This window comes from Loxodonta africana, chromosome 7, assembly GCF_030014295.1.
Source record: "Loxodonta africana isolate mLoxAfr1 chromosome 7, mLoxAfr1.hap2, whole genome shotgun sequence".
Lineage (NCBI taxonomy): Eukaryota > Metazoa > Chordata > Mammalia > Proboscidea > Elephantidae > Loxodonta > Loxodonta africana.
The window spans coordinates 29,519,852-29,540,468 of NC_087348.1; the positions used below are offsets into that span (position 1 = coordinate 29,519,852).

The 20,617-nt window shown below is 36.5% G+C and overlaps 2 protein-coding genes across 2 annotated transcripts; both read right to left on the reverse strand.

Moving 5' to 3' along the window:
* Positions 1-9,249: 9,249 nt before the first annotated feature.
* On the reverse strand, positions 9,250-11,098 carry LOC100675722 (olfactory receptor 10AG1-like). Its single transcript, XM_003422963.4, has one exon. The coding sequence runs from the start codon at positions 10,332-10,334 to the stop codon at positions 9,360-9,362; it is 975 nt and encodes a 324-aa protein (XP_003423011.3). The 5' UTR covers positions 10,335-11,098; the 3' UTR covers positions 9,250-9,359.
* Positions 11,099-18,472: 7,374 nt separating this feature from the next.
* LOC100675439 (olfactory receptor 10AG1-like) lies at positions 18,473-20,241 on the reverse strand. Its single transcript, XM_003422962.4, has one exon. The coding sequence runs from the start codon at positions 19,511-19,513 to the stop codon at positions 18,572-18,574; it is 942 nt and encodes a 313-aa protein (XP_003423010.3). The 5' UTR covers positions 19,514-20,241; the 3' UTR covers positions 18,473-18,571.
* Positions 20,242-20,617: the final 376 nt, after the last annotated feature.

Sequence of the window (20,617 nt, forward strand, 5' to 3'; positions counted from 1 at the left end):
CACCAGAAGGTTGTAAATGGTCTAAGTGCTCTTTCTCCCATAGCCAGAATTCATGCACCCAGGAATCAAAGGATTGAAATGGGCATGGCACCACTCACTGTTACCCCCAGTGACCCACTCATAAGCATTTTGCTGCCTGTCCCCATGATCTGTGCTCCTGCTTGGAGACACATCACTGATTCCATTGAATCAGAAGATAAGAATACCATATGGCCACTTTAGGCTCCTTATGCCTCTGGATCAACAGGCAAAGAAGGGACTTGCCATACTGGCTGGTATAATTGAACCTGATTACCAAGAGGAAATCAGATTGACATTACATAATGGAAATAAAGAGGAGTATGCCTGGAATGCCTGGCATGCAGGAGATCCCTTAGGGTTTCTCTTAGTTCTACCATGCCCTGTGATTAAAGTCAGTAGAAACCTACAACAACCCCATTTCAGCATGACTACTAATGGCCTAGACCCTTTGAGAATGAAGGTTTGGGTCACCTCACCAGACACAGAACCATGACCAGCTGAAGTGCTTGCTGAGGGCAAAGGGAATACGGCATAGATGGTAGAAGAAAGTAGTTCTGAATGTAAGTAATGCCTGCATGACCAGTTGCAGAAATGAGGACCTTAATTGTTATGAGAATTTCATCTTTGTATGTACACATCAAATATATTTGTTTTCTTCACTTACAAAGTATAAGATGTAAACAGGGCTAGTGCATTTTCAGTTGTATATGTGTTTGTTGTATCATGTTAGGTGCAAGCATGACTTTATCACTGTCTTTATTCAGAGATTACGTATGATTTAAAAAGGTGTACAGGTGCCAAGCTGACAAGGGACGGACTGTGGTGGTTAAGATTGTGTATCACCTTGGCTGGACCATGATTTTCACTGTTTTGGCAGTTGTATAATGTTGAGATCACTTCCTGTTGAGATTTGATATTTGATCACCCCTGTGATAGGATCTCTCTGAGTAACCAAGCTATTGAATGCGAACTTCCTTGGGTGTGCCACCTGCTTCAAATATAAGCTGACATTCTTGCAATGGTTTGGGGCTTTTTGGCCCTTCTGGATCCTGTATCTGGCTCCTGTCATCTGAGCTCTGGTTCCTGGGACTTGAACTAGCAGTTTACCTATGGTCTTGCCTGCCAATCTTGGGATTCATCGATCTTCACTGCCTATGAGCAAGTGCCTGGCTCTCTGATTTGCCGATCTTGGGTTCACCAGGCCCTGTGGTTATGTGAATGAAGAGAAGCCTCTATCCTGACCCTTGCACTTGGAATACTCCACCCTCTACAACCACGTGAGGCATTTCCTTAATATAAATTTCTGTATATATATATTTATACACTTTGCTGGTTTTGCTTCTCTAGAGAACCCAGCCTAAGACATTAGGTAAAGAATTCTTGGTTGGTAATTCTTTTCATTCAGTATTTTATATATGTCTCTCCTTTGTTTTCTGGGCTCTATATAGTCTTTGAGGAAATCTGCACTGATTCTAGTGAAAGATCCTTGGCATAATATATTGTGTTGTTCTCTTGCTCCTTTCAGAATTCCTTCCTTGTCTTCTGTTTTCAAGAATTTGATTTGTCTGTGGCGTGGAGTTGGAGTTTTTTGTCTGTTCTGATTGGATTTCCTGTAGCTTCCTATAGTTGCAGAATTGATTTTCTGTTCAGGTCTGAGAAATTCTCCCTGATTATCTCTTGGAAAATTGTTTCTATGCTTTTCTTATTGTCATAGCATTCTGGGATTTCAATAATTCTAATGTTAGACTTCTTAATTGAATTCCATATTTCTTTTTGGTTTGCTTGCTTTTAGTCTTTTTTTTCTCTTGAGACTTGATAAGTTCAGTTATTTTGTCTTTTAGTTTATTTCTTCTATCTTCAGTCTGTTCTATTGTTGAGTGTTTCTCTTACTTTTTCTAAATCAGTTGCTTTATTCTTCTGTTCCAATCGTTCTTTCTTTCTTTTTTATTTGATGCTTTCAAATTCTTCATGGAATATTATTTTGTTCTTCCATTTTTTTTCCCCCCGATATCCAGTGGTTTGTATTCTGTGTGCTTTTAGCTTTCTTTAAACATACCTGACACCAGAATCTGAAAATTATCAATTTTTTGCTTTAATCTGATGTCCATAGGAGAAATTTTCTCTTCTTCATGTTTTCTTTTAACTGGTTCTTCTTATCTTGTGATTTTGCATGTTTTACTATTTTTGTAGAGCTTGAGCCTTTTTGTTAATTTTTTCCCTTAAATTTTGTCTTCTGGTTTCTGTGGGAAAATTTTCTGATTAGGCACTCTGGTGGTGCAGTGGTCAAGTGCTCAGCTGTCAACCGAAAGGCTGGCACTTGTCCCACCAGACACATTGTGGGAGAAAGGTGTGGCATCTAATATCCACAAAGACTCAGGGACCTAGGAACCCCTTGGGGCAGCACACTCCGCTCCACAGGGTTGCTATGAAGCAGAATCAACTCAACATTATTGAGCTTTGTTTCTTCACTTAAGAACCACTAGAGGGCACTCTTATTCATAGGTTTTTTTCAACAGTTAATCAGGAGTGTAAGATGCTTGATCTTTGGAATTCATAATGCATGCATGGGTGACGGGATGTTTAGCTGGTTAAAGCTGCTGACATAATGGGCGGAGCTTGATTTTCCTGTGACAAAAATGGGGGGCTCTTTATGTCTTTTTTTCATGGGCACCCCTGCACAGGTCTCCCATGGCGTCGCACTGTAGCTAGGAGCCAGCTATTTCCTTCTTTGTCATTCAGTAATTTAAAGTATTCCCCTCACACTGCTGCCCATGCAAATCCCCCTGGACCTATTACCCACCTTTCTGGACCTCAGTGAGATCCAACAGCTCTCACAGTGCCACAATCTCCCTTCAAACTCTCTCAGTTGGATAGCCCATGAACTCCCAGGGCCAATTTGTGCTGCCTTAACAAAAACAACAAAAAAGAGTGGGCTACAGCTTCCTGAAATGAGCTCCCTTTCTGTGTTCTCTGTTTAGGGTGTTGCAAAATGGCAGCAATGAGGAAGTGCTCCCGATAATAGCATTTAGGTTCTCCCAGCTTCTGTGCCATCCCTGTTCCTGCTCTGTCTTGCTTCTATACTCAAAAAGAATCTCCAAAGCCTCAGCTGCCCCTGGAGTTCTGAGATTTCAGTCTGTGGTTCTTTTTATTCATTGTTCTGTGTGTAAGTTGCTGGGGGAGTAAATGGGAGTATCTACTCACTTCTGCATCTTGCTCCAACCAATCCTACAATATATTTTAGTTCCAAAAGGATGAAGCCAAAGAGTTTGGTATTTTCTAAATTTTGTAAAGTGTTCGATTTTTGTCCTCAATGTAATATAAAACTATTGGATATTTGTAAATAGAGAAGTGAAATAAACTATTTACCTATTTCTTAAAAATCCTAGAGGTAACTTTAGATTAATGGCTAATAGGAGATTATGATATGAGGCAAGTAGATTCTTTTGGTAATAACTGCTAAAGATCAAATTAATGACAATAATTGGTCAAAGAGAAAACACATGTAAAAATGGCTCTATTTTGGAAATTTTACAGATATGAGTGAGAGGTGATAGAATAACAAATAACGTTTACACCTTTGTTTAAACAACTCAGTAAATACAGAAGTAATTTATTGATACAGAGGACACTGATAGGGAGAATAGGTTTAGGAGTGAGAATGGATCATCAAAAAGTACATTGTATAAATTTTGATTTTGATATCACATTAGTTTTGCATATAAAACTTGAAGTAAACTGAACATTTTCTTCATGCACAGTATTATTTTCAAAATGTCATTGAATTATATTACATTGATACTCAAAAAAATGAGGCTGTATATAGATAGTAGCTAATATTATTAATGTTCTCTTCCTTAAGAATGTGATAACATTTTCATAATGCAAACTGCAACTTTTCCAATACTTGAAATAAAATAAAGTTGTTTGGGGAAAGTAGAAAATCCAGAATCAAAAGAGTTACTTGTACCATAAGAGACCTACATGAGCGGAAAAGCATACTGTGCGAATGGATGGGACGACTCAACATAACGAAAATGTCAATTTTACCAGAAAGTATCTACAAATACCAAGCAATTCTGATCCAAATTGCAACAGCATTTTTTAATGAGATGGAGAAACAAATCACCAACTTCATACGGAGTAACTAAAGCATTACTGAAGATAAAGAACAAAGTGAGAGGCCTTCTACTAACTAATTTTAAAACCTATTATACTGCCACAGTAGTCAGAACTGCCTGGCACTGGTACAATAACAGACACAAGGCAATGGAACAGAGTCGAGAACCCAGACATAAATCCAACCATTTGTGAGCTGCTGATATTCTACAAAGGCCCAGGGTCATTAAATAGGGAAAAGACAGTCTCTTTAACAAATGGTGGTGTAACCAGATATCCATCTGTAAAATCAAATTAAAAAAAAAAATTAAAAGTAGTGAAGCAGGACCCATTCCTCAAACCATACACAAAACTAACTCAAAATGGATCAAAGATCCAACTATAAAATCTAAAATGATAAAGATGATGGAAGGAAAAATAGGGACAACACAGAAGCCGTAATACATGGCATAAATAGTATACACACCATAACTAACATGTGCAAACACTAAAAGAGAAACTAGGTAACCAGGAGCTCCTAAAAATCAAACACTTATGCTCATCAAAAGACTTCACCAAAATTGTAAAAAGAGAACCAAAGACAAGGAAAAAAATTTTGGCTATGACATATTCGATTAGGGCCTAGTCTGTAAATTCTATAAGATACTACAAACTCTCAACAACAAAAAGATAAATAATCCAATTAAAAAATGGGTGAAGGATATGAACAGACACTTTATCAAGGAAAACATTCAGGGGGGTAACAGACACATGAGGAACTGCTTACGATCATTGGTCACTCCAAATCCATTGCTGTAGAGTTAATTCCAACTCATAGCGACCCTGTAGAACAGAGTAGAGCTGCCCCACAGGGTTTCCAAGAAGTACCTGGTGGATTCAAACTGCCAACTTTAGGTTAGCAGATGTAGCTCTTGACCACTACGCCACTAGGGTAATCATTAGAGAAATGCAAATCAAAGCTAGAGTGTGATACTATAATACCAAACCAAGGCTGGCACTAATGCAAAAAGCAAAAAATAACAAATGGTGGAGATGTTGTGGAGAGATTGGAAACCTTATACACTGCTGGTGGGAATGTAAAATGATACAACCACTTTGGAAAACAATTTGGCACTTCCTTTAAAAACTAGAAATAGAAGTACCATATGATCCAGCAATTCCACTCCTAGGAATATATCCAAGAGAAATAAGAGCTGTTGCGTGAACAGACAAATGCACAGCTATATTCATTATAGCACTATTCCCAATAACAAAAAAAAAAAAAATGGAAACAACCTAAATGCCCATCAATAACTGAATGGATGAACAAATTATGATAAATACACACAAAGGAATAGCAGGCAATGATAAATGACAATGATGAATCTGTGAAACATCTCACAACCTGGATGAAACTGGAAAGCATTATGCTAAATGAAATCAGTCAGTCAGAAAATGACAAATATTGTATGAGACCACTATAATAAGGACTCAATAAAAAGTTTAAACACAGAAAAAAGCATTCTTTGATGGTTATCAGGGTGGAAAGGGAAGGGAAGGGAAACTAACTAGACAGTAGATAAGGATCAATTTTGGTGAAGGGAAGGATAACACACAATGCAGGGGAAGTCAGCACAACAGGACTGAAAAAACAGCTAAAAAGTTTCCTGGACACATCCAAATACTTTGAGGAACAGAGTAGCTGGGGCTGGAGCTTGGGGACCATAGTTTTGGGGGACATGTAGGTCAACTGGCATAACAGAGTTTATTAATAAAATGTTCTACATCCCACTTGTGAGATACATCAAATGGTCCCATTCCACTTGGAGCAAAGGAGAATGAAGAACACCAAAGACACAAGAAAAATATTATCCCAAAGGACTAAAGGACCACATAAACCCAAATTTCACCAGCCTGAGACCAGAAGAACTAGATGGTGCCCGGCTACCATGGATGACTGCCCTGACAGGGAATGCAACAGAGGGTCCCAGACAGAGCAGAAGAAAAAAGTATAACGGAACTCAAATTCACGTAAAAAGACCAGGCTTAAGGTGCTGACTGAGACTGGAGGGACCCTGAGACTATGGACTCCAGATGCTCTGTTAAAGCAGAACTGAAACCATTACCAAATCCCACTCTTCAGACAAAGATTAGACAGGAGTATAAAACAAAAAGTATACAAGTGAGGAATGTGCTTTTTAGTTCAATCAGATAGACTAGACCAAATGGGCAGCTTCTGTCCAAAAGTAGGATGAGAAAGCAGGATGGGACAGGAACTGATTGGATGGACACAGGGAACCTGGGTTGAAAGGGAGGAGTATGCTGTCATATTATGGGGATTTCAACTAATGTCACAAAACAATATGGGTATACATTTTTGTATGAGAAATTAACTTGAGCTGTAAAAAAAAAATGTCACCTAAAAAACACACACACACAAAGAGTTAGTTGTGAGGATACAATAAAGGCAGTTATGATAAGTGTCTTCAGTTCTTTTATTATTAAGCACAAGTTAAAGTTAAGCAATGATATCAGTATTGAGTCCCTAAACATAGACTTCTACTGCTCCATTCTGATTGAGATAGTGCCCGATAGGAAGTTTTTAATATGCGTTTTTCTGACACCACCTGAGAGCAAATGAATCAGAATGCATCTTTTCTATATTAACTCAGAGATGATTGTAAAGCATGCAAAAGATTGAAAATCATGGAACAGGCAAAGCTGAATTGATTTAAGAGGGAACATGGATAGCACAAGCCATTTGCAATCAGCTGCTAATGTAAAGGTTGGCAGATTGAACCCACCCAGTGGCTCTGCAGAAGAAAGGCCTGGCTATCTGCTTCTGTAAAGATCACCACCGAATAACCCTTAGAGAGCACAGTCCTACTCTATAACACATGGCTTTGCCGTGAGTCCTGCTCTGACCTGATGACAGCTAATACCAAAAATAGCAACAGTCGACTTAGACCACAATCAAAAAAGAGTGAACAAAATTTATGAAAAGTGTTTGAAAGTAGGGCATAAATGAAGAAATACCTATTTGGATTATATTGGGTGCCAAAGCAGTTTGGTATGACTAATTAACTTTCTAATTGTCTCCATGATATCTTTGTTCCTATGCCTCCAAATAAGGGAAGATGTTAAGGAAATTCCTTAACTACAAGTGTGATCACAATTATAAACTAAATCAGTGGTATGTGTGCTCTTTACAAGATATTCATTTTCACAAAACTCTGTAAGGTTCATATATATATATCAAATATAAAAAATGACATTAAATGATTAAATAATTTTCCAAGTCAAAAACTTAAGTGATCAAGGCCTAACTCAAACCCAGGCCTAGAAACAGAACATGTGTAAAAACCAAAAAAACCAAACTCCTTCTGGTCATTCAATTCCAACTCATAGTGACAGTTTGGGACTAAGTAGAACTGCCACATAGGTTTATCAAGGAGCAGCTGGTGGATTTGAACTGTTGACCATTGGCTTAGCAGCCATAACTCCTAATCACTGTGCCACCGGGGATCCAGAACATGCATAGTCAGTTACGATCCTTGCATGTGTGTGAAGTAGGAAAAGTTATGCTAACTCATTGTATCTTTTTCTTTTTAATGTATAAAATAATGTGACAGCATTAACAGTTTTTATACATAAGCATATATACTTACATGTGTATATATATATACACACATATATAAACACATACAATATATAAATTGGGGCCCTCAAAGTGTCATCTTTCCTTCCCAACACCTTAAAAAGAGCTCTTTTGCAGTAGATTTGTCCAACGCAATAGGCCGTTTGATTTCTTTACTGCTTCTTCCACATGTGTTATTTGTAGATCCAAGTAAAAATGCATATATATATGTGTGTGTGTGTGTGTGTGTGTGTATCTATATCTATCAATAGATAGATAGACAGATAGACAGATAGATAGACAGATAGGTACAATTGGGATTCAGTTTCTCAGGTCCCACCTTGAAAGATTCAACTGAGATTGAAAGTATTCATAAAAAAAAAAAAGTTCCAAAAAGCAAAACTAGAATGAAATTATTTGTAGGCATTCCCTGATGTAGCCTCCCTCCATTTCAAAGATGCTCAGTCTCCGTCCAGCACTCATTGTTTGGGCATTGTTTGTCTCTTGTCATTATTCCCTAAACAATTCAGTACTGTATAATGCCCATTTACATAGCATTTATATTGTATTATGAATTACAAGTAATCTAGAGATGATTTAAAGTATACAGAAGGTTGTACATAGGTTTTATGCAAATATTCTACCACTGTATAAAAGGGAGTTGAGCACCCATGGATTTTGATATTCATGGAGGTACTGGAACCAATCCCCTGTGAATATTTAATTAATGCATATTGCAAACTTGGTTTTTAAAATGGGTGTCACAACTGCAAGGACACACTAGAAGTGAATGACTTGGTTTAAACTAAATGGTATAAGTTGACTAAATTAAATCAGCCCAAGTAAAAGTTCTATTGAACACATTGCACATTGCATGACAAAATTATATAATTACTACAGGAATGATTTACTATTTGCTGATATATATATCACTTATATAATTTGAGCAGAAAGTTCTGACAATATTAAAAGTGATTTTAAATTTGGAAATAATTGTATGACGAGACAAGGTGCCTTAGGAATCTGGTGCTTCTCTAACAGAAATACCACAAGTATATTGGTTAAGAAAGATACATTTATTCTCACAGTCTAGGAGGCTAGAATTCAAGGTGAGGGCTCTAGGGGAAGCATTTCTTTTTGTTGGCTTGGGAGGAAGGTCTTTTTCATCAATCTCCCCCTGGTCTAGGAGCTTCTCAGCTCAGGAAACCCGGGTCCAAAGAACACGCTCCCATTCTGGTTCATCATTCTTGGTGGTAGGAGGCCCCCGTCTCTCTGTTCGTTTCTCTCTCTTATATCTCAAAAGAAATTGACTCAAGATAAAACCTAATGTTGTAGACTGAGTCCTGCATCATGGACATAACCCTGCCTCATTAACATCATCAATGTAGCATTTACAAAACAAAGGAAAATCACCAAAACAAACCCATTGCCTCGTAGACCCTTCCGACTCATATTACAAAATGGTGGGCAGTCACACAATGCTGGGAATCATGGCCTAGCCAAGTTGACAGACATTTTGGGAGGACTCAATCCATCCATAATACAAGTTATAAGTAAAAGTATACATCTGCTGAAATTTGATTAAAAATATGTAAGAAAGCAATTCTTATACATTTAACTCATTCTTTAATAAAATGAATTGTTTACATAGTAATTTTCTCAGTGCCATTATGACATCCTTGTTCCTTAGACTATATATCATGGGATTAAACGTAGGAGTTAGGATAGTGTAGAAAAGAGATAAAACTTTGTCAGTTCCTTCTGAGTGTCTAGTGTTGGGTCTTAAGTATGTAGTAATGCCTGATCCAAAGAAAATTATCACAACCATAAGATGGGATGAACAAGTAGAGAAGGCTTTGGCTTGACTTGTGGCTGATGGTAACTTCAGGATGATGGAGATGATTTTACTGTAGGAGCCAAGAATCAACAGGAAGGGAACCATGACAAATAACACAGTAACTATGTAGACCAACATCTCATTTACAAAGGTGTCCCCACAAGCCAGATTGAGTATTGGGGGAGTATCACAGAAGAAGTGGTTGATTTGGTTAGATCCACAAAAAGGCAGAGAGAAAATCTGATATGTCTGCCCTATCATAACTGGGATTCCAATGGTCCTGGACCCAGTCACCAACTGAATGCAGACCCTGTGGTTCATGACTAATGGATAGCGCAGAGGGTTACAAATGGCCACATAGCGGTCATAGGCCATCACTGCCAGGAGCAAACACTCTGAACCTCCAAACATGAGGACAAAGCACATCTGTGTAGCACAGGCAACTGAGGAAATTCTTCTTCTCTGGGTTCCTAGATTCATCAGCATTCTGGGGAGAATAGCCGATAAGTAGCAGATTTCCAAAAAGGAAAAATTTGCCAGGAAAAAATACATAGGGCTCTGGAGAGCAGGATCCATTTTTGTTATTAGAAATACGGTGCCATTGCTCATCAGAATAATGATACAGATGATTAAAAATAATCCAAAAAGAAACCACTGGAGATGGGGCATGTCAGCAAAGCCCAAGAGAACAAATGCCATCAGTTCTGTTAGGTTGTCTTCTGGTGGTTTTCCTTGATGATTCATCTGTGGAAAATGTAAATTTACATGTGCATTTCCTTTATCTTCTTGTATCTCTTTGCCTCTTCCCTAAACTGTTTTGAGGTGGCTGGATTGGATTGTATGATCACTGCTATTGTTTACCCTTTAAGAATGATACTATTTATGTATATCCCAGGTCCTCCTGTTAAATCACAGTAAACAGTCCCCTCAAAATTATTCTAAGGTCATTTTACTATACTTTCCAAGTACAGCCCCGGATAGACCAAGCTATACCTGCCTCAACACAGGCCTTGGAGCAATTGACAACTGCTGGAGATGAACTCTCAGCTTTGCCATCTAATCGCACTTTAATTACATGTCTTGACAATCCTATTGTACTTCCGTATGCATTCTCTCAGTCAAGCTTCTCAAACACTATACCATAAACTGTCTTCTCACATACGTTTTCAACTGTCTATGTCAATGAATGCTTCACTCTCCCATCACTTGACGACTTTAAGCATAGAGGTTCCTATTACACACTTCATATTAAATCGCTTTGAAAGAAAATTGAGAGAATATCTCATTTTGCATAGGGGAATAAAACAAGTATCTTTTGGTAGTATATTAGGTAGGTAAGAGGATTGTTTTTTTCGGGGAAAGTAGCCTGGGTACACAGATTCAGATAAAAACAATGAATGTAGTCACCCTGGAAAAACAGGGGTAACATGGAGAGTATTTTTTCCCTGTGTTTACGTGTGTGGGACAGGAGGAGGAAAGACATTGGCTGTTATGTTATTTATACCCATTATGCTGTGTACACCCGCCATTATTTTTGTTGTTACTCAAAAAATAACACTTTAGTTAACTGTTTCTAAACTCATTTTTCTTTAGATATAAAAATATTGAGGCCCACTAAGTGAGGCACACAGGTTTTATGACTGCAAGTCAGTATCTTTTTTTAATTTTTTAAGTGGACTTGAGTTTGACTCCTATTTGCATGATTTATTATCCACGTGATATTAGGCAATTATTTAAATTTTCTAAGGTTTACTTCTTTGTGAGAATTAAATGAGATAATATTGGTAAGATCTATTCCCTACCTACCAATTTTAAACTATTTACTTTTTTAGTTATGTTGTATAATTATGATTATGATAGTATGTTATTTAAACCTGTAGCCCTAGGATTTAACAGACTGCCTAGTTAAGAAGGTATTTGACAGAGTGGTTTTGAGCCATTGTTGGCAATTGTTGTTCCCACCATCCCCTTGCATCAGAGTCAGGACAAAGACTGGTCAGTGAAGCTCCTAAGATGTAAAATGTAAAGAGGCTTTCAGGGCCATCTTTGCACTTGCACAATCCTGACAGTGAGTGCCTCCTTAGATTTTACAAGAGTCAAGATGCCTTTTGGCTCACCCTGATTTTCATGTCTCCATCCTGATGGGTTTGCACCTTGTTCCCTAAATAAAGCAGAATATGGTGCCATGGTTAAAAAAAAAAAAAAAAAAAAACCCAAAGCCATTGCCAAGGAGTCAATTCTGAGTCATAGCCAGGACATAAATCTTTAGGGAAGCAGACTGCCACAACTTTATTCCAAGGGGCAGCAGTTTGGTTTGAACCACTGGCATTTTGATTAGCAGCAGAGCACTTAACCACCGAGCCACCAGGTCTCCATGCCCATGATTAAAGAACAGTGTTTCCCAGATGGACTGGAATTGAATTATAGCTCCAACAACATCTAGCTGTGTGATGACTTCATGCAAGTTAATTAATCTTGCTGCTTCACAGTTTTTTCAGCTGTTAAATGGCTAGCAACTATACCCACATTTAGTGTTGTTACATAAACTAAATCATTTAATATAAGTAAAATACCTTGAAGAAGTCCTGACATTAATAAAAGGCTATTATTATTGTTATCAATTATCATCTATTTATTATTATTATTAAAACTAATTGTAATTTATTCTTCTGAATGTTACTTATTATGCTATACAATGTAAACAATACTCTAGTTTATTTTCTTTTTGTATTGTGGGAATGAAGTGAGATCTTAAATTAATTATGAAAGTGTAATGAAACTTCAAAAAACATTCAGCTCTCAAGTTGCAGTTTTTCCATGATTTCTCTGCTAATATTTGGGTTTATAGCATTATCTCTAGTTTGTGGACAGTAACACCTATAGTACCCATCACTGCTCAGCACTTAGAATTGCAATTATGGTAATAGCCTTTGTATGCGTTTTCTTTTACTGATACTCAACGATCTGACAGGTAAAGGCTGTGACTATTTTCCCACTTTAAATGATCCTAGAAAATGGGTGTACGTCTAATACGTTACTCAGGATTTGTTTATGAACTGAAATAAAGAATAAAAAAATAGGCATTATTAAAAGGAAATCATCATTCTGAAGAGGGAGAGAAGAATTAAGACTCACAAGAGGGCAAGAGTCAAATATGTATGCATTATTTTATGAATGACAGCATTTAATAAAAAGTAATTTAATTCTTGTTAATTGAATAAAATGACTTTGAGTGCTAAATGAAATAGCATTTCTAATTGTACAAACTCAGCTCTTTGGTGATAAAATCACCCATGTATAACACCAAATACATAAGATTTGTCTGTGTTTTTCTTAAGAGGACGGGGTAGAGAGAGCAGTGATTTACCCTGTGTGTTCTCCCAAAACTATCTGTATTACTATTCTTTCTGGGAAATATTTAAGTTCTCATTTAAGGGAAATAAAACTCAATGTTATCATATTTTTATTCAAAATCTAAGCATCCATTCCCCAGAAAAAATAGAAATGATTAAGGAATGCATAACAGTACTCTGACGGAGTCCTGGTGGCACAGTGCTTAAGTGCTTGGCTGCTAACCAAAATGTCAGTGGTTCAAATTCACCAGCCACTTGGCCTCCATAAAGGTTTACTGCCTTGGAAACCATTGAGGCAGTTCTACTCTAACCTATATGGTCGTTATGAGTTTGATTCCACTTGAAGTCAATGGGTTTGGCTTTGGTTAATAATATCCTGATTTAGACAGATATTTATCACTGTCAGCATCCCCAGTCTTCCCTAAACCTAAGTTATGTTTGTAGTTTTAATACAAATTAGAAACATACCCTGAAACTAATTTTAAAAACAATATAACCTTAAAAATTTACATTGCTTAATAAATTTTTTAACATAAATATATTATTTTCTTCAAAATAAATGTTTTTTGGATTCCTCAATTGTTGCAAATTTATTTCCTGGACTGTTTACTTTAAATATCTTATTAAAGTATCATCAGAACTAAAATACATTAATATAATGTTTATTCACTGCAAAGTCTTTTCTGGAATTGAAGTTTCCCTGTGATATCACTTAGTATTCTTACAAAAACATAGCAATTTTTCAAACTTTCAGTGTTTCAAAGTAATCTAACTTCACTATTTAAATTCACTGTTTAAAGTAAGTTGTATTTACCAGAGTCAGAGATATAAAGGAGCTACTTTAGTAAAGTAGCATATTTGCTACTCTATATTAAATATTAATTTTAATAATATCGTGAACTAAAGTTGAATATTAAAAAAACATTTCATATTTACCTTCTTTAATTTCAAAAATAAGAGTGGTTAAAGGGCTCGGCTCTCTACCCAAGAGGTCAGCCGTTAGAACCCACCATCTGATCCATGGGAGAAAGTTGTGGCTGTCAGCTTCCGTAAAGATTTATAGGCCTGGAGACCTGATGAGGCAGTTCTACTCTGTCCTGAAGGGTCGTTGTGGGGCAGAATCTACTTGACCTCTGTGGGTTAGTGTTTTGGTTTGTGTGATAATCTTCTTTCTTCCTCACTGAAGAGGGCTTACGTATTTAAGTATTTAAATTCTTTGGCTGAAATAACTTGTTTCATCAATGGTGTTTAACTTACCTTTAAAACTCTTTGTTCATTTTGAACATGGAGTGCTCTTCATGTACATTATCTCTACTCCTGGGATCTCTTCCACATGACACAGTTAAATTTCTAATTAAACAAATCTCTTTGGCACTCTCTGATTTGGTTTATTTATTTGTTTTCCCAGATATCTCCCACTCTACCCAGAGTATTCTTCCTCGGCAGCCTCTCAATGGAATAGAGTGTGCAGAAAGTTTTATTTCTTAGACTTGAATAGGGTCCTGGATTACCCTTAACTGAATGATACCTCAGGAGGCCATCCAAAACTGACTCAAATCCAGTTCACCCCTTATCTATTATGACTGCTTTGTATGGGTCCTCTATTCCTGTTAGACTAAGCTCCTGTCACATTTTCCTGAAGTTTTTGTGTATTTTGTCCTCTGAAATGTGTGCCTTGATCCAAATTCTGGAGCTGGCCTCTGTAAGATTTGTAATAAATATTCTGGAAACAAAGAATATCTTTACCTACAAATCATGTAATATATAATTTATTTCTTCAAGGCTACCTGGGCAAACTGAGAACTGGCTTTTGGATATATTAAATCTAGTACAAAAGCTTTTTTTTTTTTTTTTTGCCCCAAGATTAATCCCAACAAAGTGACTTTTTCTTTTCCCTGAAGCATTCTACCATATTTGTCCAACATCATTCCTTCTGTGAACCCTCTTTTAAGGTGTGAATCCTATTAAACTTCATTTAGTAGAAAATAAGAATCTGGTATAATTCCAGCTGAGATGAGAGGGAAGATTCTAGGACAATAGTCGGTCTATTGTTATAAAATACTCCTTTAAGACTTCATATCTGAATGACAATTAGGTAGTGTGATCTTTAAGATTGTGCGCCAACTTGGCTGTGACATGATTCTCAGTGTCTTGGCAATTATGGAGTAGTTTGGCAGTCATATAATGATGTAATCACCACCATGATGAGATCTGATATATTGTGATCACTTCCATGATGGGATCTGCTGTAAGTAGCCAATCAATTAAAAGGGAGTTTTCTTAGGTTGTTACATGTATACAGTATATCTGGACTTTCTGGCAAAGCTCACTGGCCCTGGATCCAGTATTTGGCTCATCATCATCTGACCTCCAATTCTTGGGATTTGGGCCTGCAGCAGCCTGCCACCTCACCTGCCGGTCTTGGATGGTAGGCCTTTGCAGCTGTGAGCCAGCATGCTGTGGACTGACCTATGGATCTTGGGTTCATCATGCCCTGATGCTGACCCAGGTATTTGGGACTTGCCAAGAAAAGCAAGTACGTTGTTATAATAAAAGTCAAACTTGTGCTTTTTTTGTGCTTATTGCTGGGACGGAATGGTGGTGTGATCAGGAAAGTCTTGGTAATTGACTTCTATAGTGATGGTGATGTTCTATGAATCAATCTACTTGGGAGTTACATGGGTATTTAAATTTTTTTAAATTAATTGTCAATATATATACATAAATAATGTTTTTTTGAATTTTTGGTGAAAGTTTACACTGCAAGTGAGGTTCCCATTGACAATGATTGCTTAAAGAGAAAACACATGTAAAAGTGGCTGTGTTTTGGAGATACCTAGAGATACGTGTGACAGGTAGCAGAATAACAAGTAACTTTTATACCTTTGTTTGTGCAATCGAGCACATATGGAAATCATTTATTGATATGAAGAAGACTGATGGGAGGAATCAGTTTATGGGTGAGAATAAATCATCAAAAGGTATATTGTATTAATCTTGATTTTGATATCTCTGAGTTTTGGATATAAGATTTGAAGAAGTAAACAGAATTTTTCTAGATATACAGTATTATTTTCAATACTTAATTGAACTATATTATATTTATACTCAAAAAATGAGGATACATATAGATAGTAGCTAATATTTTTTAACATTTTCCTCATTAAGAACATGATAACATTTTCATAATGCAAACCTCAACTTTTCCAGTACTTGAAATAAAGTTAAGGGGAAGTAAGAAATTATACAATTCCTGAATCAAAAGTGTTTGTTGCAAGGATACAGTAAAGGCAGTTACAACATGTTCAGTTCTTTTATTATTAACCATAACTTAAAGTCAAACAATAATAGGTATTGAGCCCCTAAATATAGACTTCTGCTCCTCCATCCTGAGTGAGATAGTTTCCAATGGGAATTTTTTAAAATGTATTTTTTCTGACACCACCTGAGAGCAAGTGAATCAAATGCATCATTTCTGTATTAAGCCAGAGACGATTGTAAAGCATGCAAAAGACTGAAAATCATAGAATAGGCAATGTTAAATTGATTTAAGGAGGAACCTGGATAGCATAAGCAGTTTCCAATCAGCTGCTAGTGGAAAAGTTGGCACTCGGCGGCTCCGCAGAAAAGGCCTGCCTATCTACTTCTGTAAAGATCATCGCCAATAAGACCTTATAGAGAGTAGTTCTACTCCGTAACACATTGATTCATCGTGAGTCAGGCTATGATTCCATGACAGCTAACACCAACAATAACAACTGACTTAAATCATGCTCAAAAGAGAGAACAATATATATGATTTTTTTTTTTTTTTGCAACAGAGCATAAATGAACAAGCACTTATTTGGATCATGTTCAGTGTGAAAATAGTTTGGTGATGATTAATTAACTTCCTAATTGTCTCCATGATATCTTTGTTCCTAAGGCTGTAGATAAGAGATGTTAAGGAAATTCCTTAATCGCAAATGTGATCATAATTACAGATATACAATGTCATATGATAAACTAAATCAGAGGTAGGTGTGCTCTACACAATGTATTAATTTTCACACACAAAAGAAAAAAAGAATATATATATACCCATCGCTGTTGACTCCAACTCATAGCAACCCTACATAAGTTTATATATTTATGCCTATATAGAGAGAGTCAAATATAAGAATTGACTTTGAAATATTAAAATAATTTTCCATGTCAAACAAAAACTAAAGTGATGAGGACCTAACTCAAACCCAAGTCTAGAAATAGAACACAGGTGAAAACCTAAAGTCCAAACCCATTGCCATCAAGTCAATTCCGACTCTCAGTGACCCTAAAGGGCAGAGTAGAACTGCCTCATATGTTTTCCAAGGGGCAGCTGGTAGATTCAAACGGCCAACATTTTGTTTAGGAACACTCTTTGTTTGAGTGTTGTTTACCTCGTGTCTTGTCACTATTCCCTAAACAATAGTGTATAGCAACTATTTACACAGCATTTACTTCGTATTAGATATTATGAGTAACCTGGAGATGATTTATAGGGAAGGTTGTGCATAAGTTATATGCAAATATTGTGCTATTTTATATAAAGCACTTGAGCATCCACAAATTTTAGTATTCTTGGGAGTCCTGGAACCTATCACCAGTGGATACCATGGCAATGCTGTATAGTTTTAATTAATGCATATTGTAAACCTGGTTTTTAAAATGGATGTCACAACTGTATGGATACTCATGGAAATGAATGATATCATTTACACTAAGTGATATAACAGATTATACATTATAACCAACTAAATTAAATCCGCCCAAACAGAAGTTCTTAAGGAGGGAGAACATTGCACAATGAAATTATAGAGTTACTAATGGAATGATTTGCTGTCTGCTAACATGTATTTTTTAACAAGTATATTACTTAAATAATTTGAGCAGAAAGTTCTGACAGCATTGCAAGTAATTTTTAACTTGGAAATAATTTTCACCACATGAAAAGAAAAGGTGTCTTTTTTATCAGGTGCTGCTGTAACAGAAACACCAAAAGTATAATACAGCTTAAGAAAGAGAAATTTATTCACTCACAATCTAGGAGGCAGAATTCCAAATTCAGTGTGACAGTTCCAGGGGAAACTTCCTCTCTCTGTTGCCTTTGGGGGAAGGTCTTTGTCACCAATCTTCCCTTGGTGTAAAAGAATCTTAGTGCAGGGACCAGGTTACAAAGGACAGGCTTCCATCTGGTTTCTTCATTCTTGGGTAGGTGGACCCTTTCTCTCTGCTCACTTTTCTCTTTTATATCTCAAAAGTGATTGACTCAAGATACAAACTAATGTTTTAGATTGAGTCCTGCCTCATTAACATAACTGCCTATAATCCTGCTTTATTACCATTACAGATGTAAGATTTGCAATGTATAGGAATAACATCAAAACAAACATTTTGCCTTCTAGTCAATTCTGACTTATAAGACAAAACGGTGGGCAATCACACTATACTGGGAATTATGGCCTACCCAAGTTGACACACATTTTTTGGGGACACAGTTCATTCCATAAAAAAAAGGTATAGTTAAAGGTATACATTTACTGAAACTTGATTAAAACTACATAAGATATCAATTTTATTATAATTTAATTTATTTTTAAATGAAGTGAATTATTTACATAACAATTTTCTCAGTGCCTTTATGACATCCTTATTCCTTAGACTATATATCATGGGATTAAACATAGGAGTTAGGATAGTATATAAAAGAGATAGCACTTTGTCAGTTCCCTCTGAGAGTCTGATGGTGGAAGTTAAGTATGTAATAATGACTGACCCAAAGAATAACACCACAACCGTAAGATGAGAGGAGCAGGTGGAAAAGGCTTTGGCTCGACTTGTGGCTGATGGTAACTTCAAGATGACTGATAAGATTGTACTGTAAGAGCCAAGTATCAACAGAAATGGAACCATGCCAAATAACACAGCAACTATGTAGACCAACATCTCATTTACAAAGATGTCCCCACAAGCTAGCTTGAGTATTGGGGGAATGTCACAGAAGAAGTGATTAATTTGGTTTGATCCACAAAAAGGCAGGGAGAAAATTTGATATGTATGCCCTACCATAACTGGGATTCCAATGGTCCAGGACCCAGTCACCAACTGGATACAAACTCTGTGGTTCATGACTAGAGGATAATTCAGAGGGTTACAAATGGCCACATAACGGTCGTAGGCCATCACTGCCAGGAGCAAACACTCTGTCCCTCCAAACATAAGGAAAAAACACATCTGTGTAGCACAGGCAACTAAGGAAATTCTTCTTCTCTGGGTTCCTAGATTCATTAGCATTCTGGGGAGAATAGCTGATACATAGCAGATTTCCAAGAAGGAAAAATTTGCCAGGAAAAAATACATAGGGCTCTGGAGAGCAGGATCCATTTTTGTTATTAGAAATATGGTGCCATTGCTCATCAGGATAATGATATAGATGATAAAAAATAATCCAAAAAGAAACCACTGGAAATGGGGCATATCAGCAAAGTCCAAGAGAACAAATTCCATCAGTTCAGTTAGATTTTCTTCTGGTGGTTTTCCTTGATGATTCATCTGTGGAAAAGGTAAATTGACATGTGCATTTCCTTTACCTTCCTGTATCTCTTTGCCTCTTCTCTAAACTGTATTAAGGTGTCTGCATTGGATTTTAGGATCACTGCTATTGTTTGCACTTTAAGAATGATACTATTTATATATGTTCCAGGTCCCCCTGTTAAATCACAGTGAACAGTCCCATCAAATTTATTTTAAGGTCATTTCACTGTACTTTTGGAGCACAGACCAGAATAAATTAAGCCAGACCTGACTCAGCAGAGGGATTAGAGCAATTGGCAACTACTGGAGATGAGCTTTGCCATCTAATCTCACTTTAAATTAATTACATGTCTTGACAATCCTATTGTACTTCTCTATGCATTTTCTCATCACGCTTCTCAAACACTGTATCATAAAGTGTCTTCTCACATACATTTTCAATTGCCTATTTCAATGCTTCATTCTTCCATATTTGACCATTTTGAGCATATAAGTTCCTATTAAATAATTCATATTAGGTAGTTTAAAAGAAAACTGAAAGAATATTTCATTCTGTATAGAGGAATAAAACAAATATCTTTTGGTAGGATATGAACTGGGTAAGATAAGAGGATTCTGTTCAGGGTACTTAGCCTGGGTACATTGATTCAGATATAAACAATAAATGTAATCACCCTGGAAAAACAGGGATAGCATGGAGGGTATTTGTTACCTGTGTGTATGTGTGTGGGACAGGAGAAGGAAAGATATCCACTGTTATGTTATACCCATTGTGCTGTGTACACTTGCTATTATTTTTGTTGTTACTCAAAAAATAACGCTTCAGATAACTGTTTCTGAACTCACTTTTCCTTAGATATAAGGATATTTAGATTAACTAAGTGTGGGCAATTCCAGCAATTGCATATACATTTTGTGACTGCACGTGTTTTTTCTTTTTTTTTTAATGGACTTGAGTTTGACTTCTGTCTATGATTTATTATCTGTGTGATTTAAAGCAATTATTTAAAGTTTTTAAAGTTTACTTCTTTGTTTTTGAGAATTGAATGGGTTAATATAGGTAAAAGGTATTGGCTACCTACCGATTTTAAACTGTTTATTTTTTAGTTATGGCTCTATAGT